This window comes from Dryobates pubescens, chromosome 1 (assembly GCF_014839835.1).
Source record: "Dryobates pubescens isolate bDryPub1 chromosome 1, bDryPub1.pri, whole genome shotgun sequence".
Taxonomy (NCBI): Eukaryota; Metazoa; Chordata; class Aves; order Piciformes; family Picidae; genus Dryobates; species Dryobates pubescens.
In genome coordinates this window covers 59,973,564-59,992,762 of record NC_071612.1, presented here as the reverse complement: position 1 = coordinate 59,992,762, position 19,199 = coordinate 59,973,564, and the positions used below count along the sequence as shown (strand labels likewise).

The following is a 19,199-nucleotide window of genomic DNA, read 5'->3' as shown; positions in this document are numbered from 1 at the left end:
TAGAATAGACCAGACCAGACCAGGTTGGAAGAGACCTTCGAGATCATCTTGTCCAACCCATCTAATCAACTAAACTATGGCACCAAGCACCCCATCAAGTCTCTTCCTAAACACCTCCAGTGGTGGCAACTGCACCACCTCCCTGGGCAGCACATTTCAATGGCCAATCACGCTCTCTATGAAGAATTTCTTCCTAACATCTAGGAGGAGAGGCTGAGGGAGCTGGGGTTGCTTAGCCTGGAGACAAGGAGGCTCAGAGGAGACCTTATAGCTGTCTACAACTACCTGAAGGGAGGTTGTAGCCAGGTGGGGGTTGGTCTCTTCTCCCAGGCAACCAGTACCAGAACAAGAGGACACAGTCTCAAGCTGTGCCAGGGGAGGTTTAGGCTGGATGTTAGGAAGAAGTTCTTCATAGAAAGAGAGATTGGCCATTGGGATGTGCTGCCCAGGGAGGTGGTGGAGTCACCATCACTGGAGGTGTTTAGGAAGAGACTGGATGGGGTGCTTGGTGCCATGGTTTAGTTGATTAGATGGTGTTGGGTCAGAGGTTGGACTCAACCTTGAAAGTCTTTTCCAACCTGCTTAATTCCATTCCATTCCATCCCATCTTCTTTCTTACATGTATGCTTTGAACTGCTCCCTGCCAACAGTTATCAGCCAATTTCATTCCTATGCAGCTTGAGAGATGGCCTTGCTGATCACAATACACAAGGAAAAAAACCTCAACATGCTAATCAGGAAAGACATTTTATTTCCATTTTTTCACCTTGAAATCATTTTTATCATCGACACCCTCGGAGAGAAAACATTCTCTTAAGTGATGTCTATAACAAAAACCACCCAAAATGAGGCAATTATCATAGTATCAGTCAGAGTTGGAAGGGACCACAAGGATCAGCTAGTTCCAACCCCCCTGCCATGGGCAGAGACACCTCCCACTAGATCAGACTGGCCAGAGCCTCATCCAGCCTGGGCTTGAACACCTCACCTGGAGCAGTGCAAACAAAGGATTCTCTTTACAAGAGATGCTCCAAATCCATCGTGTCACACAGGAACACTGCCAGGCATGTCCAGCCTCTAATGACATGATGAATGCAACATCTTCTCTGGAAGTCCAGTTGTCTCCACTTCAGCTAATTTAAGGGAGAAAGAGTTTTATCTTTGTGGACAGGATTTTCAGGAGAATAATAATGATGACCATCAAAGAGTGGAACAATAGGTACTTTTGTTCATAACATCCCCAGCTTTAAAACACTTGGATGGGATCTTCTGCCAAACACCACACATTTCATGCATCTGCACAAGCAAGTCCTGAAGGTCAGTGGTAAGTGTGACTCTTCTTCCAACTAGGACACTTCTGACAATGCTCAGCCATGAGCTGGGCAGTTCTCAGCTCAGTCATTTGAGAGGAACATCTCCTTTTTATGAAAGGATCCAATACCTGACAACTTTCTCATTTCAAACACTCTTACTCACAGGGACAGTCAATGGGATTGGATTCACAATGTCATACCTGAGAAAAAGAAAGTACTTTTCATGAAGAGTGTGACCAGAAGGTTAGGGGAAGTTCTCCTTCTCCTCTACTCTGCCCAAGGGAGGACATGTCTGGAGTCCTGGGTGCAGTTCTGAAGCTCCCCAGTTCAAGAGAAACAGGGAACCACTGGAGAGAGTCCAGGGGAGACTACAAAAATGCTGAGGGGCCTGGAGCATCTCTGTGAGGAGGGAAAGCTGAAAGCCTTGGGGCTGTTGAGCCTGGAGAAGAGCAGCCCCAGAGGGGATCTGAGCAATGCTTAGCAAGAGCTAAAGGGTTGAGGGCAAGAGCATGGGGCCAGACTCTTTTCTCTGGTGCCCAGAGATAGGACAAGGGGCAATGGGCACAAACTGGAACCAAGGAGGTTCCATCTGAGCAGGAGGAGAAAATTCTTTGTTGTGAGACTGCTGGAGCCCTGAGACCTGGAGCAGGCTGCCCAGAGAGGTTGTGGAGTCTCCTCCTTTGGAGCGATTCCAAACCTACCTGGGCATTGTGATCCTGGACAACCTGCTCTGGGTGACCCTGCTTTATCAGGGAGGTTGGACTGGATGATCTCCAGAAGTCCCTCCAATTTCCATCATTCTGGAATCCTTTTGTAGCCTGCAGAAGGACCCAGTAAGCATCCTCCAAGGAATTCCACAGATGAACTTGTAGGTGCAGAAATAATCTGTTTTGAGTTTCATGTCTTCTCCAAACACCATGGACTGCCCAAGACTCTGAGAGAACTAACACTGGGACAGTGAATATTTTGAAAGAGCTTGAGGCTATTTTGGAAAATAAATAGAGAGGAAAGGAGTGGCTTTGGTTCTGAATCCATATGTACAATCAATGCACTTTACACAGGGTTTCTGAAAGTCCAACCTGTACTGTACAGGAAAATTCATTTCAGTATTTACAGAGTATAACTACTTTGCCCCCTGACCATCAAAGCTTCCCTCACTAACAAAAGTTCCTATTTTTGTAGTAAAATTGGGCCTGTCAATTATTACAACTGACTTAAATGCACTTTGATCTTCTCAAGTAGGCAAGGCAACATCTGCAAAACATTTGGAGAAACAGCACCATTTATTTACCCACACACAGTCTGTCAAGACTCAAGATGTCTTCCTTAACCATCCCCTGGTCATTTTATATAATTTCTTCATACTGTAAGTGACAGATTTCTTTGCCCCTAGAAAGAGAAAAAGACACAAACCCCAGAACACATCAATATTTAGGAAGGCTGAGTGAAAAAAGTTCTTCCTACCTGAAGTGAAGTGCTCTCCTGGAAGAGTGACAGCCTCATCCCTCAGGCAGACATGCAAATAACCTTCTTGTCACATTCCCAGCAGGAACCAATGGCACAAACCCCTGCTTTTTAGAAGATCAAAGCATGCAAAATAAACCAGGTCCACCCTGAAGGCCACACAGTGCTGCATGCAAGCACACTGTGCAGACAAAGACCGAGGCATAAGCAATGGAGACATTCATGATAAAAGTCCCCAGTAGCACATAGGGAAACTTGTCATTTCATAGGATCATAGAATCAATAAGGGTGGAAAAGACCTCAAAGATCATCAAGTCCAACCTGTCACCCAACACCTCATGTCCTACTAAACCATGGCACCAGGTGCCACATCCAGTCCCCTCTTGAACATCTCCAGGGATGGTGACTCCACCACCTCCCTGGGCAGCACATTCCAATGGCCAAAAACTCTCTCTGTGAAGAACTTTCTCCTCACCTCAAGCTTAAACTTCCCCTGGCACAGTTTGAGACTGTGTCCTCTTGTCCTGGCGCTGGTTGCCTGGGAGAAGACCAACCCCCTCCTGGCTACTACCTCCCTTCAGGTAGTTGTAGACAACAATAAGGTCTCCCCTGAGCCTCCTCTTCTCCAGGCTAAAATCTACATCCTTATTCTTAAACGCTAAAGTAGGAAGGCTTTTACACTACCTGTGCCTAGAGCAGATCCTCACCAAACTGCTATGGGATGCTTTCCAGGCCTTTTCTCCTGGGTTGGGTGTCACAGAACCACAGAATGCCATGTTGGAAGTGACTCCAAGGATCACCTGGTCCAACCATTCCAGGTAATAGTAGAGTTGAAATGAGATGGTGCAGCACCCTGTCAAGCTGAGACTTAAACCTGCCCAATGTAGGGAATCCACTGCTTCCCTTGGGAGATGATTGCAATGTCCAAGTGTTCTCATGGTGAAACTTTTTCTCCCGGAGTCCAGGCGGAATCTCCCAGGTCCAGCTGAGCAGAACTGCACTCTGGCCAGGCCATGGCCACCTCCCATCTGACAGCAGGACACCCAAGCACCACTATTTGGAGAAACCCAGACTGTTGGCTGTGTAAGTTCATTAGCTGGCCACATATGTGAGAAGAATCTAGCTGCTGACGCACTTCAGCTCTTGAGAGAAGAACCCACCAGCAGGTTCTATAGGTTAGATGAGGCCTGACCATCACAAACCACAGCTATGCTCAAAGCTGTGCAGCCAGGACTTTACTGAAGGGATGATGGGGAAGAAGAGAGAGCAGGGTGACCCAGGGCAAAAAGGAAGGTCTGCTCGAGCAGGACAAGCAAGCTCTGTATGATTGCTAGACAAGCTTCATGCTGTCAAATCCAACTTCATCAGTTTCTCCTGCTCATCAGATTTTAGTTTGCCTTGCTTGATGCTGTGCATTAGGCACTGGGCTGCCTTGCTGCACACCAGGTCTACACAGAACTCAGAAGCATCATGCCGATGCCCACCTTGGTTACACATCACCAAACACTGCACACCACCAGCAGCTTTCCAGGACAAACCAACCCAGAGCACTGCTATGCAAACGTTTGTGAATTAAAAATGAAAACAGAGAACTGAAGGTTTTTTCATGGGGAAAAGGGTTTGGGGCTGTCAGGTGATGACAAACTCAAACACGAGCTGGCAACGTGCACGGGCAGCCCAGCAGGCAGCTGTGTGCTGGGCTGCATCCAAAGCAGGGAGAGAAGCAGGATGAGGGAGGTGATTCTGCCCCTGTGCACTGCTCTCCTGAGACCTCATCTGGAGCACTGCATCCACTTGTGGCCCTGCTAACACAACAAGGAGATGGAACTGCTGAAGCATGACCAGAGGAGGCCATGAAGATGATCCAAGGGCTGGAGCACCTCCCCTATGGGGACAGGCTGCAAAGTTGGGATTGTTCAGCCTGGAAGAGAGAAGGTTCTAGGGAGACCTTGTATTTGCCTTCCAGTACCTGGAAGGGGCCTAGAAGAAAGCTGGGGAGGGACTTTTGTCAAGGGCTTGTAGTGATAGGATATGGGGCGATGGCTTTGAGCTGGAAGAGAGAAGATTTAGACTGGCAAGTAGGAAGAAATTCTTTACAGTGACAGTGATGAGACACTGGAACAGGTTGCCCAGAGAGGTTGTGGATGCCCCCTCCCTGGGGGTGCTCAAGGCCAGGTTGGACAAGGCCCTGTACAGCCTGGGCTAGTGGGAGCTGTCCCTGCCCATGGCACAGGGTTGGAACCAGATAATCTTTAAGGTCCCTTCCAACCCAAACCATTCTTTGATTCTGTGAAATGTGCTGCTGACCATTGAGGTGGAAACCTGCTCTGGCTTCAGCAAGCTGTAAAAGTACATTATAAGCTCCCTGAATATTTTATTGCCTCATGCTAACTAATGGCAGCCATCCCTTCACAACAGAGGGCAGCACCTCTGCAAGAGAAGAAAACTGCTCAACTTGCCTAATGAAGTGACACCTGTGTCCTTAGGGGCCAAGCAGGTAATAGTGACATGATGGTGGGTATGGAAAACCAGATGAATGAAGCATATGCCCAGGTGACCTGAGAGCAGCAGAACCCAGAAGGCCAATCAGATCCTGGGCTGCATCAAGAGAAGTGTGGCCAGCAGGTCAAGGGAGGTGATTTCCCCCTCAACTCAGCTCTGGTGAGACCCCACCTGCAGTACTGCGTCCAGTTCTGGAGTCCCTATTACAAGAGGGATCTGGAGGTGCTGGAAGGTGTCCAGAGAAGGGCCACGAGGATGAGCAGAGGGCTGGAGCACCTCTCCTGTGAGGACAGACTGAAGGAGTTGGGGCTGTTCAGTCTGGAGAAGAGAAGGCTCCCAGGTGACCTCATTGTGGCCTTCCAGTATCTGAAGGGGGCTACAAGAAGGCTGGGGAGGGACTTCTCAGGATCTCAGGTAGTGATAGGACTAGGGGGAATGGAATGAAGCTGGAGGTGGGGAGATTCAGACTGGCTGTGAGGAGGAAGTTCTTCACCATGAGAGTGGTGAAGCCCTGGAATGGGTTGTCCAGGGAAGTGGTTGGGGTGCTGTCCCTGGAGGTGTTTAAGCCCAGGCTGGATGAGGCTCTGGCCAGCCTGGTCTAGTGTGGGGTGTCCCTGCCCATGGCAGGGGTGTTGGAACTGGATGACTGCACTGGTTAGGCCGCACCTCGAGTACTGTGTCCAGTTCTGGGCCCCTCAGTTTAGGAAGGAGGTTGACTTGCTGGAACGAGTCCAGAGGAGAGCAACAAAGTTGGTGAGGGGTTTGGAACATAAGCCCTACGAGGAGAGGCTGAGGGAGCTGGGGTTGCTTAGCCTGGAGAAGAGGAGACTCAGGGGTGACCTTATTACTCTCTACAACTACCTGAAGGGAGGTTGTAGACAGACGGATGTTGGTCTCTTCTCCCAGGCAAGCAGTACCAGAACAAGAGGACACAGTCTCAGGCTGCGCCAGGGGAGGTTCAGGCTGGATGTTAGAAAAAAGTTCTATACAGAAAGAGTGATTGCACATTGGAATGGGCTGCCTGGGGAGGTGGTGGAGTCGCCATCACTGGAGGTTTTTAGGAGAAGACTTGACAGGGTACTTGGTGCTGTGGGTTAGTTGCTTGGGCGGTGTTGGATTGGTTGATGGGTTGGACACGATGATCTTGAAGGTCTCTTCCAACCTGGTTTATTCTATGTATTCTATGTATCCTTGTGGTCCCTTCCAATCCTGACTGATACTATGATACTATGATGGCAAAGAGCTGTGACTTGGCAACACTGCCAACACCAGCAGCATCCTGTGGACACCAGTGTGGATACACTGGCACAGGGACTTTGTCTGGACCAATTCTGCTTCACAGTAACCTGCCAGTCACTCGCCTACAGCAAACCTCATCAGAAACCACAACAGCTGTCACACTCCAGCTATGACACCATCCTGCAGCAGTAGTGAACTCTGGCACTTGAAGAGCATTCCATGACACTAGCCCCAGGTGAAGGAAGGCAGCTGTCCAGTGTCACAGAGGTACAGAATGCTTTTGCAGCAGTCATGGCCTGCAGGTATTTACAGGCTTTGGATATGAAGGGACTGAGGATGACTCCCACAGCATCTGTAAAGTGCACCCCTAGAGCTGAACACTTTCTGAAGTTCTACCCAAGATGAGCCTTCTCTTACAGACCCAGAGTGAAAAAGAGGACACAGCCCTTTGCTGGGTTGAGTCATCTTAACATTTTGAATCCTAAAATCTTGTTAAGCCTTGGCATTTCAGCAGGGTTCTGAGATCCCAGCCAGTGAAGATACTTATTTTTGATCCCTGCAGCTTTTCTTCATTAAAACCCCACCCCAAACCAAAAAACCCCAAAAACACAAAGTGCCTTTTCAGATTACACCACAGTCTAATGCCAGCCTTTACAAAACCAACCCCAAAGAGGCAAGTTCTTAATGCTGCACAGAAAGCTTTGACACTTGCATGCAGAGAATAAGAAGTAGGATAGGTTTACTTCATTACAATCTGTCTCATGTTTATTTCACAGCCCACTGTTTACCTGAGGAGAACGACTAAAAGCACACGGAAACAACTGAAATAAAAGTGTCAGAGTCTGATACAGAAGGACACAAAGAAACATGACTGGAACAGACAGCTGAGACCCTGGTTTAGCCATTTACTGCATTAGACTTTTCTTTTTAATTCTTCCTCTGGAGGGGACACAAACAAAAACCAGAGCAGGATAGTATTTGACTGTGAGAAGAGATTAGAAAGTGCTTGGGAAGTGGGATCCCAGCGCTGGGGTCCCCAGTTCAAGAGAGGTGGAACTATTCGAGAGAGTGCAGCAGAGGCTACAAAGATGCTGGGGGGGTCTGGAGCATCTCTGTAAAGAGGAAAGGCTAAGTGAGAGGCCTGGGGCTGTTGAGCCTGCAGAAGAGCAGCCTGAGAGAGGATCTGATCAATGCTCAGCAAGAGCTAGAGGGTTGGCATTTCAAGAGGATCAGGCTGGGCTCTTCTCAGTGATGGCCAGTGACAGGACAAGGGGCAATGTGCACAAGCCAGAACCCAGGAGTTTCCATCTGAACGTGAGGAGAAACCTCTTTGCTGTGAGGGTGCTGGAGCCCCAGGGCAAGCTGCCCAGAGAGGCTGTGGAGTCTCTTTCCCTTGAAAGATTCCAAACCTACCTGGACATTTTGATCCTGTGCAACCTACTCTAGTTCCCCTGCTTTAGCAGCAGGGTTGGACTAGATGAAGTACCCTCCAACCCCTACCACGCTGCCTCATTGCCCTTCTCTGGACATGTGCAAGAGTCTCGATGTCCTTCTTAAACTGAGGGGCCCAGAACTGGACACAGGACTCAAGGTGTGGCCTAACCAGTGCTGAGAACAGGGCAGGATGACTTCCCTGCTCCTGCTGTCCACACTGTTCCTGATCCAGGCCAGGATGCCACTGGCCTTCTTGGCCACCTGGGCACACTGCTGGCTCATGTTCAGCCATCTGTCAATCAGCACCCCCAGGTCCCTTTTTGTCTGGCTGAAAGGGACAAGAGAAAAGAGCAGAGGAGTTAGCCAGGGCAGCCAAAGCAAGCAGATTATCTCTCCTGAGCGAAGCAAAACAGCCAGAGATCAGAAGAGAAGAGAAAAGGGAAGAATTGTTACGGTTCAGCTCCTCTTATTCCATTTTATTATGAATTTATTTAGAATAATCTTTTGTTTTCCTTTTTACACCCAGCAGTGATTTGCTTGTATTTTTCTACTTTTCTGCTCAAAATCTGTAGCTAAATTTGAAAGGCACAGCCCAAAACCACCACACACCAGTTCTGCACTTCTTGGTGTCTGTGATCACCATTTGAATAAACTCAGCTTTACCTTTTGCAAGGAACCCTCCATGCATATATTCCAGCTTACAAACCATGTGTACCCCACATGTGAGCTCAAACTTTTCTGCACTGAAGAGGGTTCTGTTAAAAGCAAGCACATTAATGAATTCAGGATGGGCTCTTCTTTGCAGCATCTCAAATGACAAGTAAATAATCATGTAAATTCTGAAGCACCTCACACATCTGCGTTAAAACAGCGCACACAGTGCAACAGCTCCAGTTGCTGAGCAAGGCCAGGCTGAGCTCAGGCAGAGCACATAAATAAAAAGTGCTTCCAACCTCCAAAGTTCAAGCTGTGTAACTACACAGCTTTGAAAATCACCATCCCATCTCCCCAGCACTACCGCTCCAGGACACGGGCCCTGAGTGCTGCAATGAGTGCCAGAATCGATGCTGTTCTGCCATGCCAGTGAAGCCAGCACACTTCTGGAGGGGCAAGAGAGCAACACAACCACCACAGCCCCACTGGACTGCGTCCTTCTGGCACAGCAGCCTGCAAGTCAACTTGTCTAAGCGCTTGCCAACCCACTCTGCCTCTTGCAGCGGCTCAGCATACAGCAGTTTTTCTCCTTCACATTTTCCCCCTGCAGGGAGCACTCCATGGAACTCCACCCGCCAGAGCGTTCTGCAGTAAGATGCTGACATTTCTGCCCCAGCACATCATGCTGCACAGCAAAATACAGGTTTATACATACAGCTGGTTTCTTAAAGCAGCCCTCAGGGTGATGAGTCACATCTGTAGTAAAAGTTAATGGCTGTAATTATGGCTCAGTCTCACAATCTGAAGCAGTTGGACCACATGAAACTGTCTTTCTGCTTCAGCTATGAATCTGACTTGGTGGTTCCACCTCCTCTCCACTCTGTGATACAGAACAAAGAGCTAATGCACATGGAATCAAGACCACAAAACTTCAGTGTAAACATAAGTTGGATCTGGTTTTACTTAAGGATCCGTGTTCAGGTTCTTTGGAAGTGTTAGTGTTGTAAGACAGTGATTTGGCTACAAGAGAAGTCCCCCAGAGCTTCCCAGTAGATATGCCTGGCTGCACTATCCTTGATGGCCTTTTGAAAAGAAAAACTAATGCAGGCACTGCTGAAGAGCTGTCAGGTGGAGGCAAATAGCTATCTGGTGTTTGTGCATCATGCACAGAGACACCGGCTTTTTACATCTGTTTACAGTGAAGTGCTGAAAATCTGCTCAGGCAGCAGATGGAGCCAGCAGGTACCATAAATCTACAGATTTTTATATTAAAGCTGCTCCTTAGAGTCACAAAAAGAAATGTCTTGGAGATCTAGTATAGTAATATCCCAATTGGAAGAAAACAGATGTTATTCGGAGCAGCTACAAGCACTTCTGATAACTCAAAGGTATCTCAACAACTGCTTCAGCTGAGGATTTAATTCACAGTCTACCTCTTTATAGGGAACTGGCAAGGCTTGCAGTGCTCCTCCAGCAAGATACAAAGAAGAAACCAAAGCTAAATAACTATCAGCATCCCCTTCAGAGGAGCTAAATGCAAGGGCTTCAGAGTTAGCTCCCAAAGAGCAGTCAGACACTGGCTATGTGGGAAAATAAATCAAGTGATGGTGCCATCTCTAATGGGAACCAGAGAGGCAACCTCACCACAGAGTCACAGCAATACACAGGCACATTTGCAGAAACTAAATAGGGCATTTAACAGCAAACAAAAACAGAGAGCTGGAGCTCAACTCCAAAACCACACTGGCAGGGAAAGATGAAGAAAAAGCCTCTTCAATAGGTCGAAATTCTCCGTTTCCCTCGTGCTCCTTGCCAACAGTGTTAACAGACATCATGCCATCTCTGCAGCAACTATTCCTGATTCAGCACTGAACTCAGAGACACACTGAACAAGGGACAGCAAGGCTACAGACCAGAGCAGGCATTCTGCTGCTTGTCATTGCTGTCCAGAGAAAATAACCAGCCAAGGAAAAATTCTGTGGCCCCTTTGAAAAGCATGAGGGCCATGTAGTGAGAACTAATCCTTCTGCAAGCAGACCTGGGACAAAAGTACAGTTACTAGGAGTGGCAAGAAACAAATAGAGTGTAACAGAGCCACTGATTTAACAAGTGTCTCATAACTGTCTTATTTTAGCTACTATTCTTAATGCAAACACTGCAGGACAGAGTCATAAAACTTTTCCAAAGTTTCTACTCAAAAGTGTCAAAATAGGTCGTAGAGGAACAGAACATCAGACAAGACTTGGTTAAAGAGTGAAGACAGGGATTAAACTGAAAAGCTCAGTGCCTTCCTGCAATACACATTCCTTGCACAAGTTAAGACAATACCTTCAATGCAGCAGCCACAAAGTCCTGGCTGTGTGCAACACAGATATGAGCTGTGAGAGCCCCCAGAAATGGCCATGCAAGGTGAGCAGCATCAACACCTTCCCCTGTGGTGACCAACTTGTTAAATTAAGAAGCCATGACTCTTTTTTCCTAGGAGGGTGCCAGAGCCCTGGAGCAGGCTGCCCAGAGAGGCTGTGAAGTCTCCTTCATTGGAGAGATTCCAAACTCCCCCTGGGCACTGTGATCCTGGGCAACTTGCTCTGTGTGACCCTGCTTCAGCAGGGCAGTTGGGCTAGATGATCTCCAGATGTCCCTTCCAACCCCACCGTTCTGTGATCATCCAGTCCAACTGCCCTGCTGAAGCAGGGGCACCCACAGCAGGTAGCCCAGGATCACACACAGGCAGGTTTGGAATCTCTCCTGAGAAGGAGACTCCACAACCTCTGTGGACAGCCTGCTCCAGGTCTCCAGCACCCTCACACTAAAGTTTTTCCTTATCACATTCAGACAGAACCTTCTGGGTTCCAGTTTGTGCCCATTGCCCCTTGTCCTGTCACTGGGCACCACTGAAAGGAGTCTGGCCCCATCCTCTTGCCCCCACCTTCTAGCTCTTGCTAAGCATTGCTCAGATCCTCTCTCAGGCTGCTCTTCTCCAAGCTCACCAGGATCACAATGTCCAGGTAGGTTTGGAATCTCTCCAAAGGAGGAGACTCCACAACCTCTCTGGGCAGCCTGCTCCAGGGCTCAGGGCTCCGGGCTCCAGCAGCCTCACAACAAAGAATTTTCTCCTCCTGCTCAGATGGAGCTTCCTGGGTTCCAGTTTGTGCCCATTGCCCCTTGTCCTGTCTCTGGGCACCAGAGAAAAGAGTCTGGCCCCATGCTCTTGCCCTCAACCCTTTAGCTCTTGCTAAGCATTGCTCAGATCCCATTTCAGGCTGCTCTTCTCCAGGCTCAACAGCCCCAAGGCTCTCAGCCTTCCCTCCTCCCAGAGATGCTCCAGTCCTTAGACAAGCTCCAGAGGTTCCTTCCAAGCCCTATCATTCTATGATTCTACCACCCAGCCTCTCAAGACATGGAAATCCATCCTTCCTGTATTGCAGGGAAGATCTCCAAAGATCACTCAACCATCACATCTGAAAAACACCAACCTCACATCCTGGTCAGCTAAATTTCATTTCTTCTTTAAGGTGCACTCCAAGGTAGGGCATGGTTACAGAAAACACTTCTGTGCTCCTGCACCAGGGGAGGTTTAGGCTGGAGGTCAGGAGGAATTTTTGCACAGAGTGATTGCCCACTGGAATGGGCTGCCTGGGGAGGTGGTGGGGTTGCCGTCGCTGGGGGTGTTCAGGGCGAGGCTTGACAGGATGCTTGGTTGCATGGTTTAGTTAATTAGGTGGTGTTGGATGATAGGTTGGACACGGTGATCTTGAAGGTCTCTTCCAACCTGGTTTATTCTATTCTATCTTCAGAAAATGAAGCTGTGGGGGCTCTGGCAAAGCTCAGGCAGAGGCTTTGGTGAGCAACCCCAAAAGATCAGTCCTGCCTTCTGTTGCTAATGGTTTGGGCCAGATTGTGGCAGAAGTGCCCAAGTACAGTTCCAATAAAACAGCCTTGGGGATGCTAAAAAAAAATCAGGTGTCACAAGCCTCCTTGCTCAGATTTGGCTTGTGTCTATGGCAAAGGATCATAAATGCCTTGTTCTACTTGACCCAGGCTACAAAAGGTGTATTTTCAGCAGTAAAAGCACTACAGAATACATGGGTTTAGATAGGTGCTACTCTATGTTTTAATAGAAGACAGCCAGAGTTTGTTTTAAAGTGGGGAGGGGGGGAAAGCCACTATATATAAACCAAAAAGCAGTTAATACAAGGGACAGAAAAGGCATTTCACAGATACCTAATTTTAGGTGGGCCAAACAAGCACAGTTAAAATTACAAGCCCCACCAAAAGATGCAGTTGGATCCCCCTCAGGTTCCAGTAAGTGATTCACTGCATGACACAGGAGGAGCCAACCACTCCCAGAGGTGATTTTCTGTCCATCAGAAGAGACAGAAAGGGAACAGAAATAATCTGACACTGCTTAGCTAGTTTTACTGCTCCTCTTGCAGTCACTCACAGAGCTTTGGTCAGGTAAGCTGCTGCCTTTCACAAGGCCCAAATTCAAAACAATAATGCTGTCTCTCACACTTCTCCTCCATTTATTTTGCTCCTCCAAATCTACTCAGTGTGGATTCAGGATCAGGTAAGTTACAAGTCAGTATTTCCAGAGAAGGCACATTACAATACAAGAAGTCTTGCCTACCAGCAGGTAATTTTGACAGCAAACCCTAGATGAAAAATGTCACCTATTTGGTGGGAAGCTTTATTTTAGGATCCAATACCTTCAATATGCCTACCCCATACCAAACAAAACTGTGCTTTTCTCAGCTGGAGTTATGTCCTTAGTCTCCTCCAACTGCTAAACAAAGCCAGGCAATAGCTTTGTCACATTTCTTCCAGTTAGTAGAACAAGATTATTAACAGAAGCATATAGAAAGTCCACCAGTTCCTGCTTATTTTACTCAGAAGACCACTAATGTCCCTCAACACTGCAACCTGTGTTCCTTTACAGGGAGGGAGGAAGTATAACATGGAGCCACCAACTTTGATACTAAAAGGAAAGGGACTAGCAGCTGTAGAAGTCTGGATGAGGATTGCTCAGTAGGAAGCTACACAGCTGCTTTCAAAACCAGTAATGGCCTCATCTGTATAGAACTGCTTTTGTGGGAGACTTAGGAATAGGTAGGAATGAGTTCAGAAAACCATCTGAGCAATCTTATGGAAGAAGCAAGGAGGTTAAGACTATCTCCTGACCAGAGTTTGAAGTAAATGAAGGCTTATGTCTTAAGCCTTTCTTTTAAATCAAGCTGCAGTGCTACCAGCTTTTTGAAACGTAAACATTGGGTCATCTTAGACCCAGCAGATTTACTCCAGAACTCAGAAATGAGGAGGAAGCTCGAGCCATGTAACTGGCAGCAGCTTTCACTTCACTGGGCAGATTGTGACAGCTGAAAAGCATCCCATTTCCACCCAAGTCCTTTTTTTCCCCTTCTACACCTTCTCTCACATTGACTTTGCAATGCTCAACTCTTTCTCCATTAATCTTGAAATGTGAGGGTTGCAGCAATATGCAGCGCTCAACAAGTACAGCTGGCGTGTTCTAACACACCCCTGGCTTCTGAGCCTGACAAAAATCCTGGATCCTATCAAAGTTCTCTTCCTCAAAACTCATCTCCTCCTTTATTTTACGCTGGAATAACCTTACACTCTACATCAGGTTTACTGGTGGACTTGGCAGTGTTAGGTTAACAGTTGGATTCAATGATCTTGGAGGTTCTTCCCCCAACTTTAATGATTCTTTGAGTCTAACACACCACTGCTCATTTAGGGCTTCAGTCCCATGTAGAAAGCAGAGTGCATGATAAAGTCACTTTTTCCATTTTTTAATACAAAAGGAGCAGAACTAGTGCACATCAGCCAACTCTGGCCCACACAAAACATGAAACTGAAGTCAAAGGTTGGGGTCTGTTTTTTGCTCTTTTGGGGTTGCTGGTGGGTTTTGTTTGTTTGAAGGAGTCACACAGACTTCAATTCCTTTGGGCATTTTATGGTTTCTCAACAGTTCCATAAAGCCCCTGCTTCAAATACTACTTTTACTTTCCAGGGACACCCAAAAAGTTAATTCTTTAAACAAGTCAGTCTTGGGAGCCTGCAGTTTTCCCTTTATGGAACCAGAAGGCTGCTGCTGATGGAAATCACAGACGTTCTTACCAGCTGTGAGGATGGTTTTAGCACTCTGCACTATACTGGAAGATCTCACAATCCTTGAAATGCCTGCAGAGAGAGAAGCACACAGATGTTACCCATCTCCACAGCTTTGTGGGAATTCTTTTATCCTCAAACACACACACACACACAGAGAAAAAAAGTGAAATACTTTTCAAGTTATAAAATCAAGCCTGAAAGTAAAGCATTCACTTCAGCTGAGAAAATTTGAGCCTGTTCTGCTTTGTCATACTAAATGAAAACATTCTCTAAGCTATTTTATTTTATATACAGGGGGGGAAAAAAAACACCCTCCATCAAAACAAACAAATCAATATTTAAACAGATAAAAACCAGTAGGAATTGATCAAATTATGTGATTTGCTGTTCCCATTATTTCTCTCCTAAGATGATTAGTTACAAAGGCTTCAGAGCTGTTTGATCTAGCTGCTGGTATATTAAGTTTCTGGAGCAGAACAAATCATAATCATTGTTGGCTCCAGTATGAAATTGGGATTTTGCATGTCTCTGATCCAGTGGGGATGTTGACACTGTGCAGTGTTTGTCTGGCTTCTTTAAGTTACCAGCTTTGAGAGACAAGGCTCACTTACCCCTTTGCATTGGTGCCATGCTCAGTTCTCATGGCCCAGTGGTTCTTAGGTAACTAACAGAATAGTACAGAACACACAAAGCCTTCTCTTCAGAAGCACTGAGTGTTATCTGTTCTAACACACAGACAGATCAGCAGGCTGAGAGGTGCAGAACTAAACTACTGTGTTGCTATTAAATACTTTAAAATGTAGAAATGCAGCAGTCCCAGAGCTGGCCTTCAAAACCTGAAGTTCAACAAAGGCAACTGTGGAGTCCAGCCCCTGGGGAGGAACAATCCCCTCCACCTATACACTTGAGGGGTGTCCTGTTGGAAAGCAGCACTGCAGAGAAAGACCTGGGAGTGCTGGGGAACAAGTGCCCTAGAAGCCAGCAATGTGCCCTCCTGGACAAGACGACCAGTGGTCTCCTGGGGTGCATGAAAAAGAGTTATCCTCCCCCTCTACTCTGCCCTGTGGAGGACACATCTGGAGTACTGGGTCCAGTTCTGGGCTCCCCAGTTTATGAGAGGCAGGGAACTACTGGAGATGCTACTACAAAGATGCTGAGGGGCCTGGAGCATCTCTGTGAGGAGGAAAGACTGAAAGCCCTGGGGCTGTTGAGCCTGGAGAAGAGCAGCCTGAGAGGGGATTTTTATCAGTATCTTAAGGATTAGGGGAAAGAGTACAGGGATGGACTCTTTCCTGAGGTGCCCAGTGACAGGACAAGAGGCAACAGGCACTAATTGGAATCCAGGAGGTTCCATCTAAACAGGAGAAGAAATTTCTTTACTGTGAGTGCTGGAACTATGTAGCAAGCTGCCCTAAGAAGTTGGGGAGTCTTCTTCTCTGGAGAAATTCCAAACCCACCTAGACATTGTGATCCTGAGCAAGCTGCTGTAGGTGACTCTGCTTTAGCAGGGGGGTTGGACTGGATGATGCCCAGAGGTCCCTTCCAACCCCCACCCTACTGGGATTCAGGGATTCTGTGAACTGAAAGTTATCCTTCTGCAATAACCACAATGTAGACTATGATTAAAAAAAAAATCATTTAAAAATCCTTCTTTCAAAGCTACTTCTATAAAGAAAACAAAGCTAAGGGAAACAGAAAAGCAAGAAGGATACAATATTCCACCAGAAAACAATCTGGGAGGGTAGGGAAGGGAAGGGAATACTGTTGACCTAGTAAAATACCTGGGGACTATGCAATTCAACTAAAGTAATCAGCTTGGTCTTGCAGTGTTACCAAATGGCTTGTCCTGACCTTTACCTCGATTCCTGAATTAGGAAAAATCTTCTGGCCACAGAAGTGAAAAGAGGGATTTTGATTTGTTCTAGGAGCATGAACTGGTTGGCTTGAGAAAATTGGCTCTGTTCAGTGTTTTGATACTGAACTGCTGCAGCACTGTGCACAGCCCAGAGACACAGCCGTGCCTGCCAACACCCCACACCAAGATAACTACAAGGACACTCAGCTCATGGGAGACAACTGAGAGCTCTAAATCTACCTGCAGCTCACAACACTGCAGCACTTGCTCCCAGGTTCAGCTGTTACCACACTACCGTTGCAGCCCAGCCACAGAAGCATAGAAGCTGCCACAGATTGAGATGGATGAGCCTGGACACACTGATGGTCGTGTTCAGGTCTGTCAATGCAGACCTGCAGCTCTCAGGAGCTCTACTTCCCCAAACACAAACCAGTGTGAGAGCTCCCTCCAGAGTTGGCTACTGCCTAGAGGCTCTCAGGAGCCTAGTGAGCATTTGCTGTGCTCAAGGAGCTTGCAAAACTGGAACTAAGTAAGATGTGTCCAGTCCTTTAAAAATGTTAAGGACTCTTCAGTACTGAAGGTTTTCATTTTTCTGCAGTATGAGCATAAAAAAAAATAAATCATCCAAGTCAGAAAAAGAAAACATTGATGCCTGCAGCACCAGCTTTAACCTGCTTGTACTCGGCTTCAGAGGAGCTGTGACAACGAGAAGTGCACAAATCATCTTCCTCAAAACCTGAGTTCTCTGCCAGAGAGCTCCCCTACCTGGACTAACTGCAATGATTGAGAAGGGTCATGTCAGCAAGGCAGAGAACTGACATGGCACTGACTGGCAGGATACATTTACACCAGCCAATCAAACCATGAGGACGTAAGCATCCCAACTATAGGTAGATGGTTTAAGTAGACCACACTAATTCCTAAAGAATACTTCTCTCAGGACCTAAACCAAAACATATTTTTCTGAAAGAAGGTTACAGCAAGGCAGGGGTTGGTCTCTTCTCCCAAGCAGCAAGTAGCAGGACAAGAGGAAACAGCCTCAAGTTGCACCAGGGAGGTTTAGGTTGGATTTTTGGAACAATTGTTATCCCAGAAGGGTTGTCAAGCCCCAGAACAAGCTGCCCAGGGCAGTGGTGGAGTCCCCATCCCCGGAGGGGTTTAAAAGCCACGGAGATGTGGTGCTGAGGGACACAGTTTAGTGGTAACCTGGCAGTGCTGGGTTAATGGTTGGACTTGATGATCTCAAGGGTCTCCAACAACCTAAATGAGCCTCTGAATCTTTCTCAGTAGGAATGCTATTTGATAGCATTTCAGATAACCTGCTTTCAATCAACACACACAAAATCATACTTTTAGGAATATACCTCATGATTAGTCTCTTCTCTGTCCTCTCTAAATCAGCCTTGTGAATTATGAGAACATATTCAATAGATCTGTGTATCTATCATGTCTTGAAGGAAATTACAGATCACACTGATCCAGGCCTACCTTGATGCACCACAAATCCACAGTCAGGGTCATGGGCAACTTGCAGTAAAATTTCCTCCACATCTCTGTTTTTCCCAGGAGGGTCTACCAGGGAGGTGATCCTCTGTTGCAGAGTCCTTGGCAAAGCCATTAGCTGTGCAAACTGACCTCCTGGACTTTTATCAATCTGAGTATCATAAAAAAAAGAAAGACAGTAAAAGCACTTAGTGTAAATAAAGGAAGTTCTCTGTTTCAAAGAGGTCAGAGAAGTCTTTTGGCTATCTTTGACCTCTGACCCTGTGAAAGGCATTGACAAAGCTGAGGGGAAACTTCCCGGGTACTGATAACGCTGTATCTCAGCTCTGAACCTGAAGAACAACTCAGTGCAAAGATGTTAATTTTTATCCAAGGGAAAACTAACCCACACACAAGATCTTGCTGCCCCTGCAGGCAACTTTTCACTGAAACTGTAGCACTTCTGCTCTATCCAGTTTCCTCTGGAAACATAAGTACACTACAATGAAAAAACAAAAGTTCCCAGAGGACCACTTAGCTCAGTTTCTTCTGCCTGAACATAATCAAACTGCACACACAGGCACTGCAAGTTGAGTTTGAAAAATAAACCCCAACATTTTCTCTGCTTTAAACTCAAACCACATCTGGTTTGTATAATTTGAAGGAAACCTTCATTCCCCATTTTCCAGTGTAAATCAGCAATCCGATGACCCTGGTTTGCACACAAGGAGCCCAACGTGCAGCCCTGCACACGTTCACACAGCATGCAAGCACAAATGGTGAACAATCCAGAGTGGGGCAGAGCTCTCCCAAACTGGAGGAAAATATGAAGAGCTCAATTCCTCCCACACAATTTTTCAGACAGCTCATGGAGATATCAGACAGCAGCCTGGCTGCCCTGTACACTCCCTTCAGTCAATGGGGAGAAAATGATATCCAGATGAACCGCCCACTGACTGCAGAGGGAGATGACAAGGAGCAGGCTCTTCACACGATGTGGGAGGAATCCAGGCCTGAACCAGAACTGTCAGAAGTGGTGTCTGCCTTCAGATGGCTCTGAGAAATCTTTTAAGAAAGACTCTTCTCTGTAATTCCAAATAATTGTAATTGTAGATGGGGTTTCT

The 19,199-nt window shown here is 47.0% G+C and overlaps 1 protein-coding gene across 2 annotated transcripts in view; it reads right to left on the bottom strand.

Moving 5' to 3' along the window:
- Positions 1-1,836: 1,836 nt before the first annotated feature.
- Positions 1,837-19,199, bottom strand: part of TAMM41 (TAM41 mitochondrial translocator assembly and maintenance homolog) — a 30,451-nt gene continuing 13,088 nt past the window's right edge. Inside the window, exons 6-8 of one of the 2 annotated variants that reach the window (XM_054166638.1) lie at positions 18,082-18,247; positions 14,745-14,807; positions 1,837-2,702 (exon numbers count right to left, since the gene is read on the bottom strand). In XM_054166638.1, coding sequence (XP_054022613.1) covers positions 2,626-2,702; positions 14,745-14,807; positions 18,082-18,247 — 306 coding nt within the window. In that variant the 3' untranslated portion in view covers positions 1,837-2,625. The remainder of the gene's footprint in view (positions 2,703-14,744; positions 14,808-18,081; positions 18,248-19,199) is intronic. The other variant, XM_054166645.1, reaches the window with a different exon arrangement.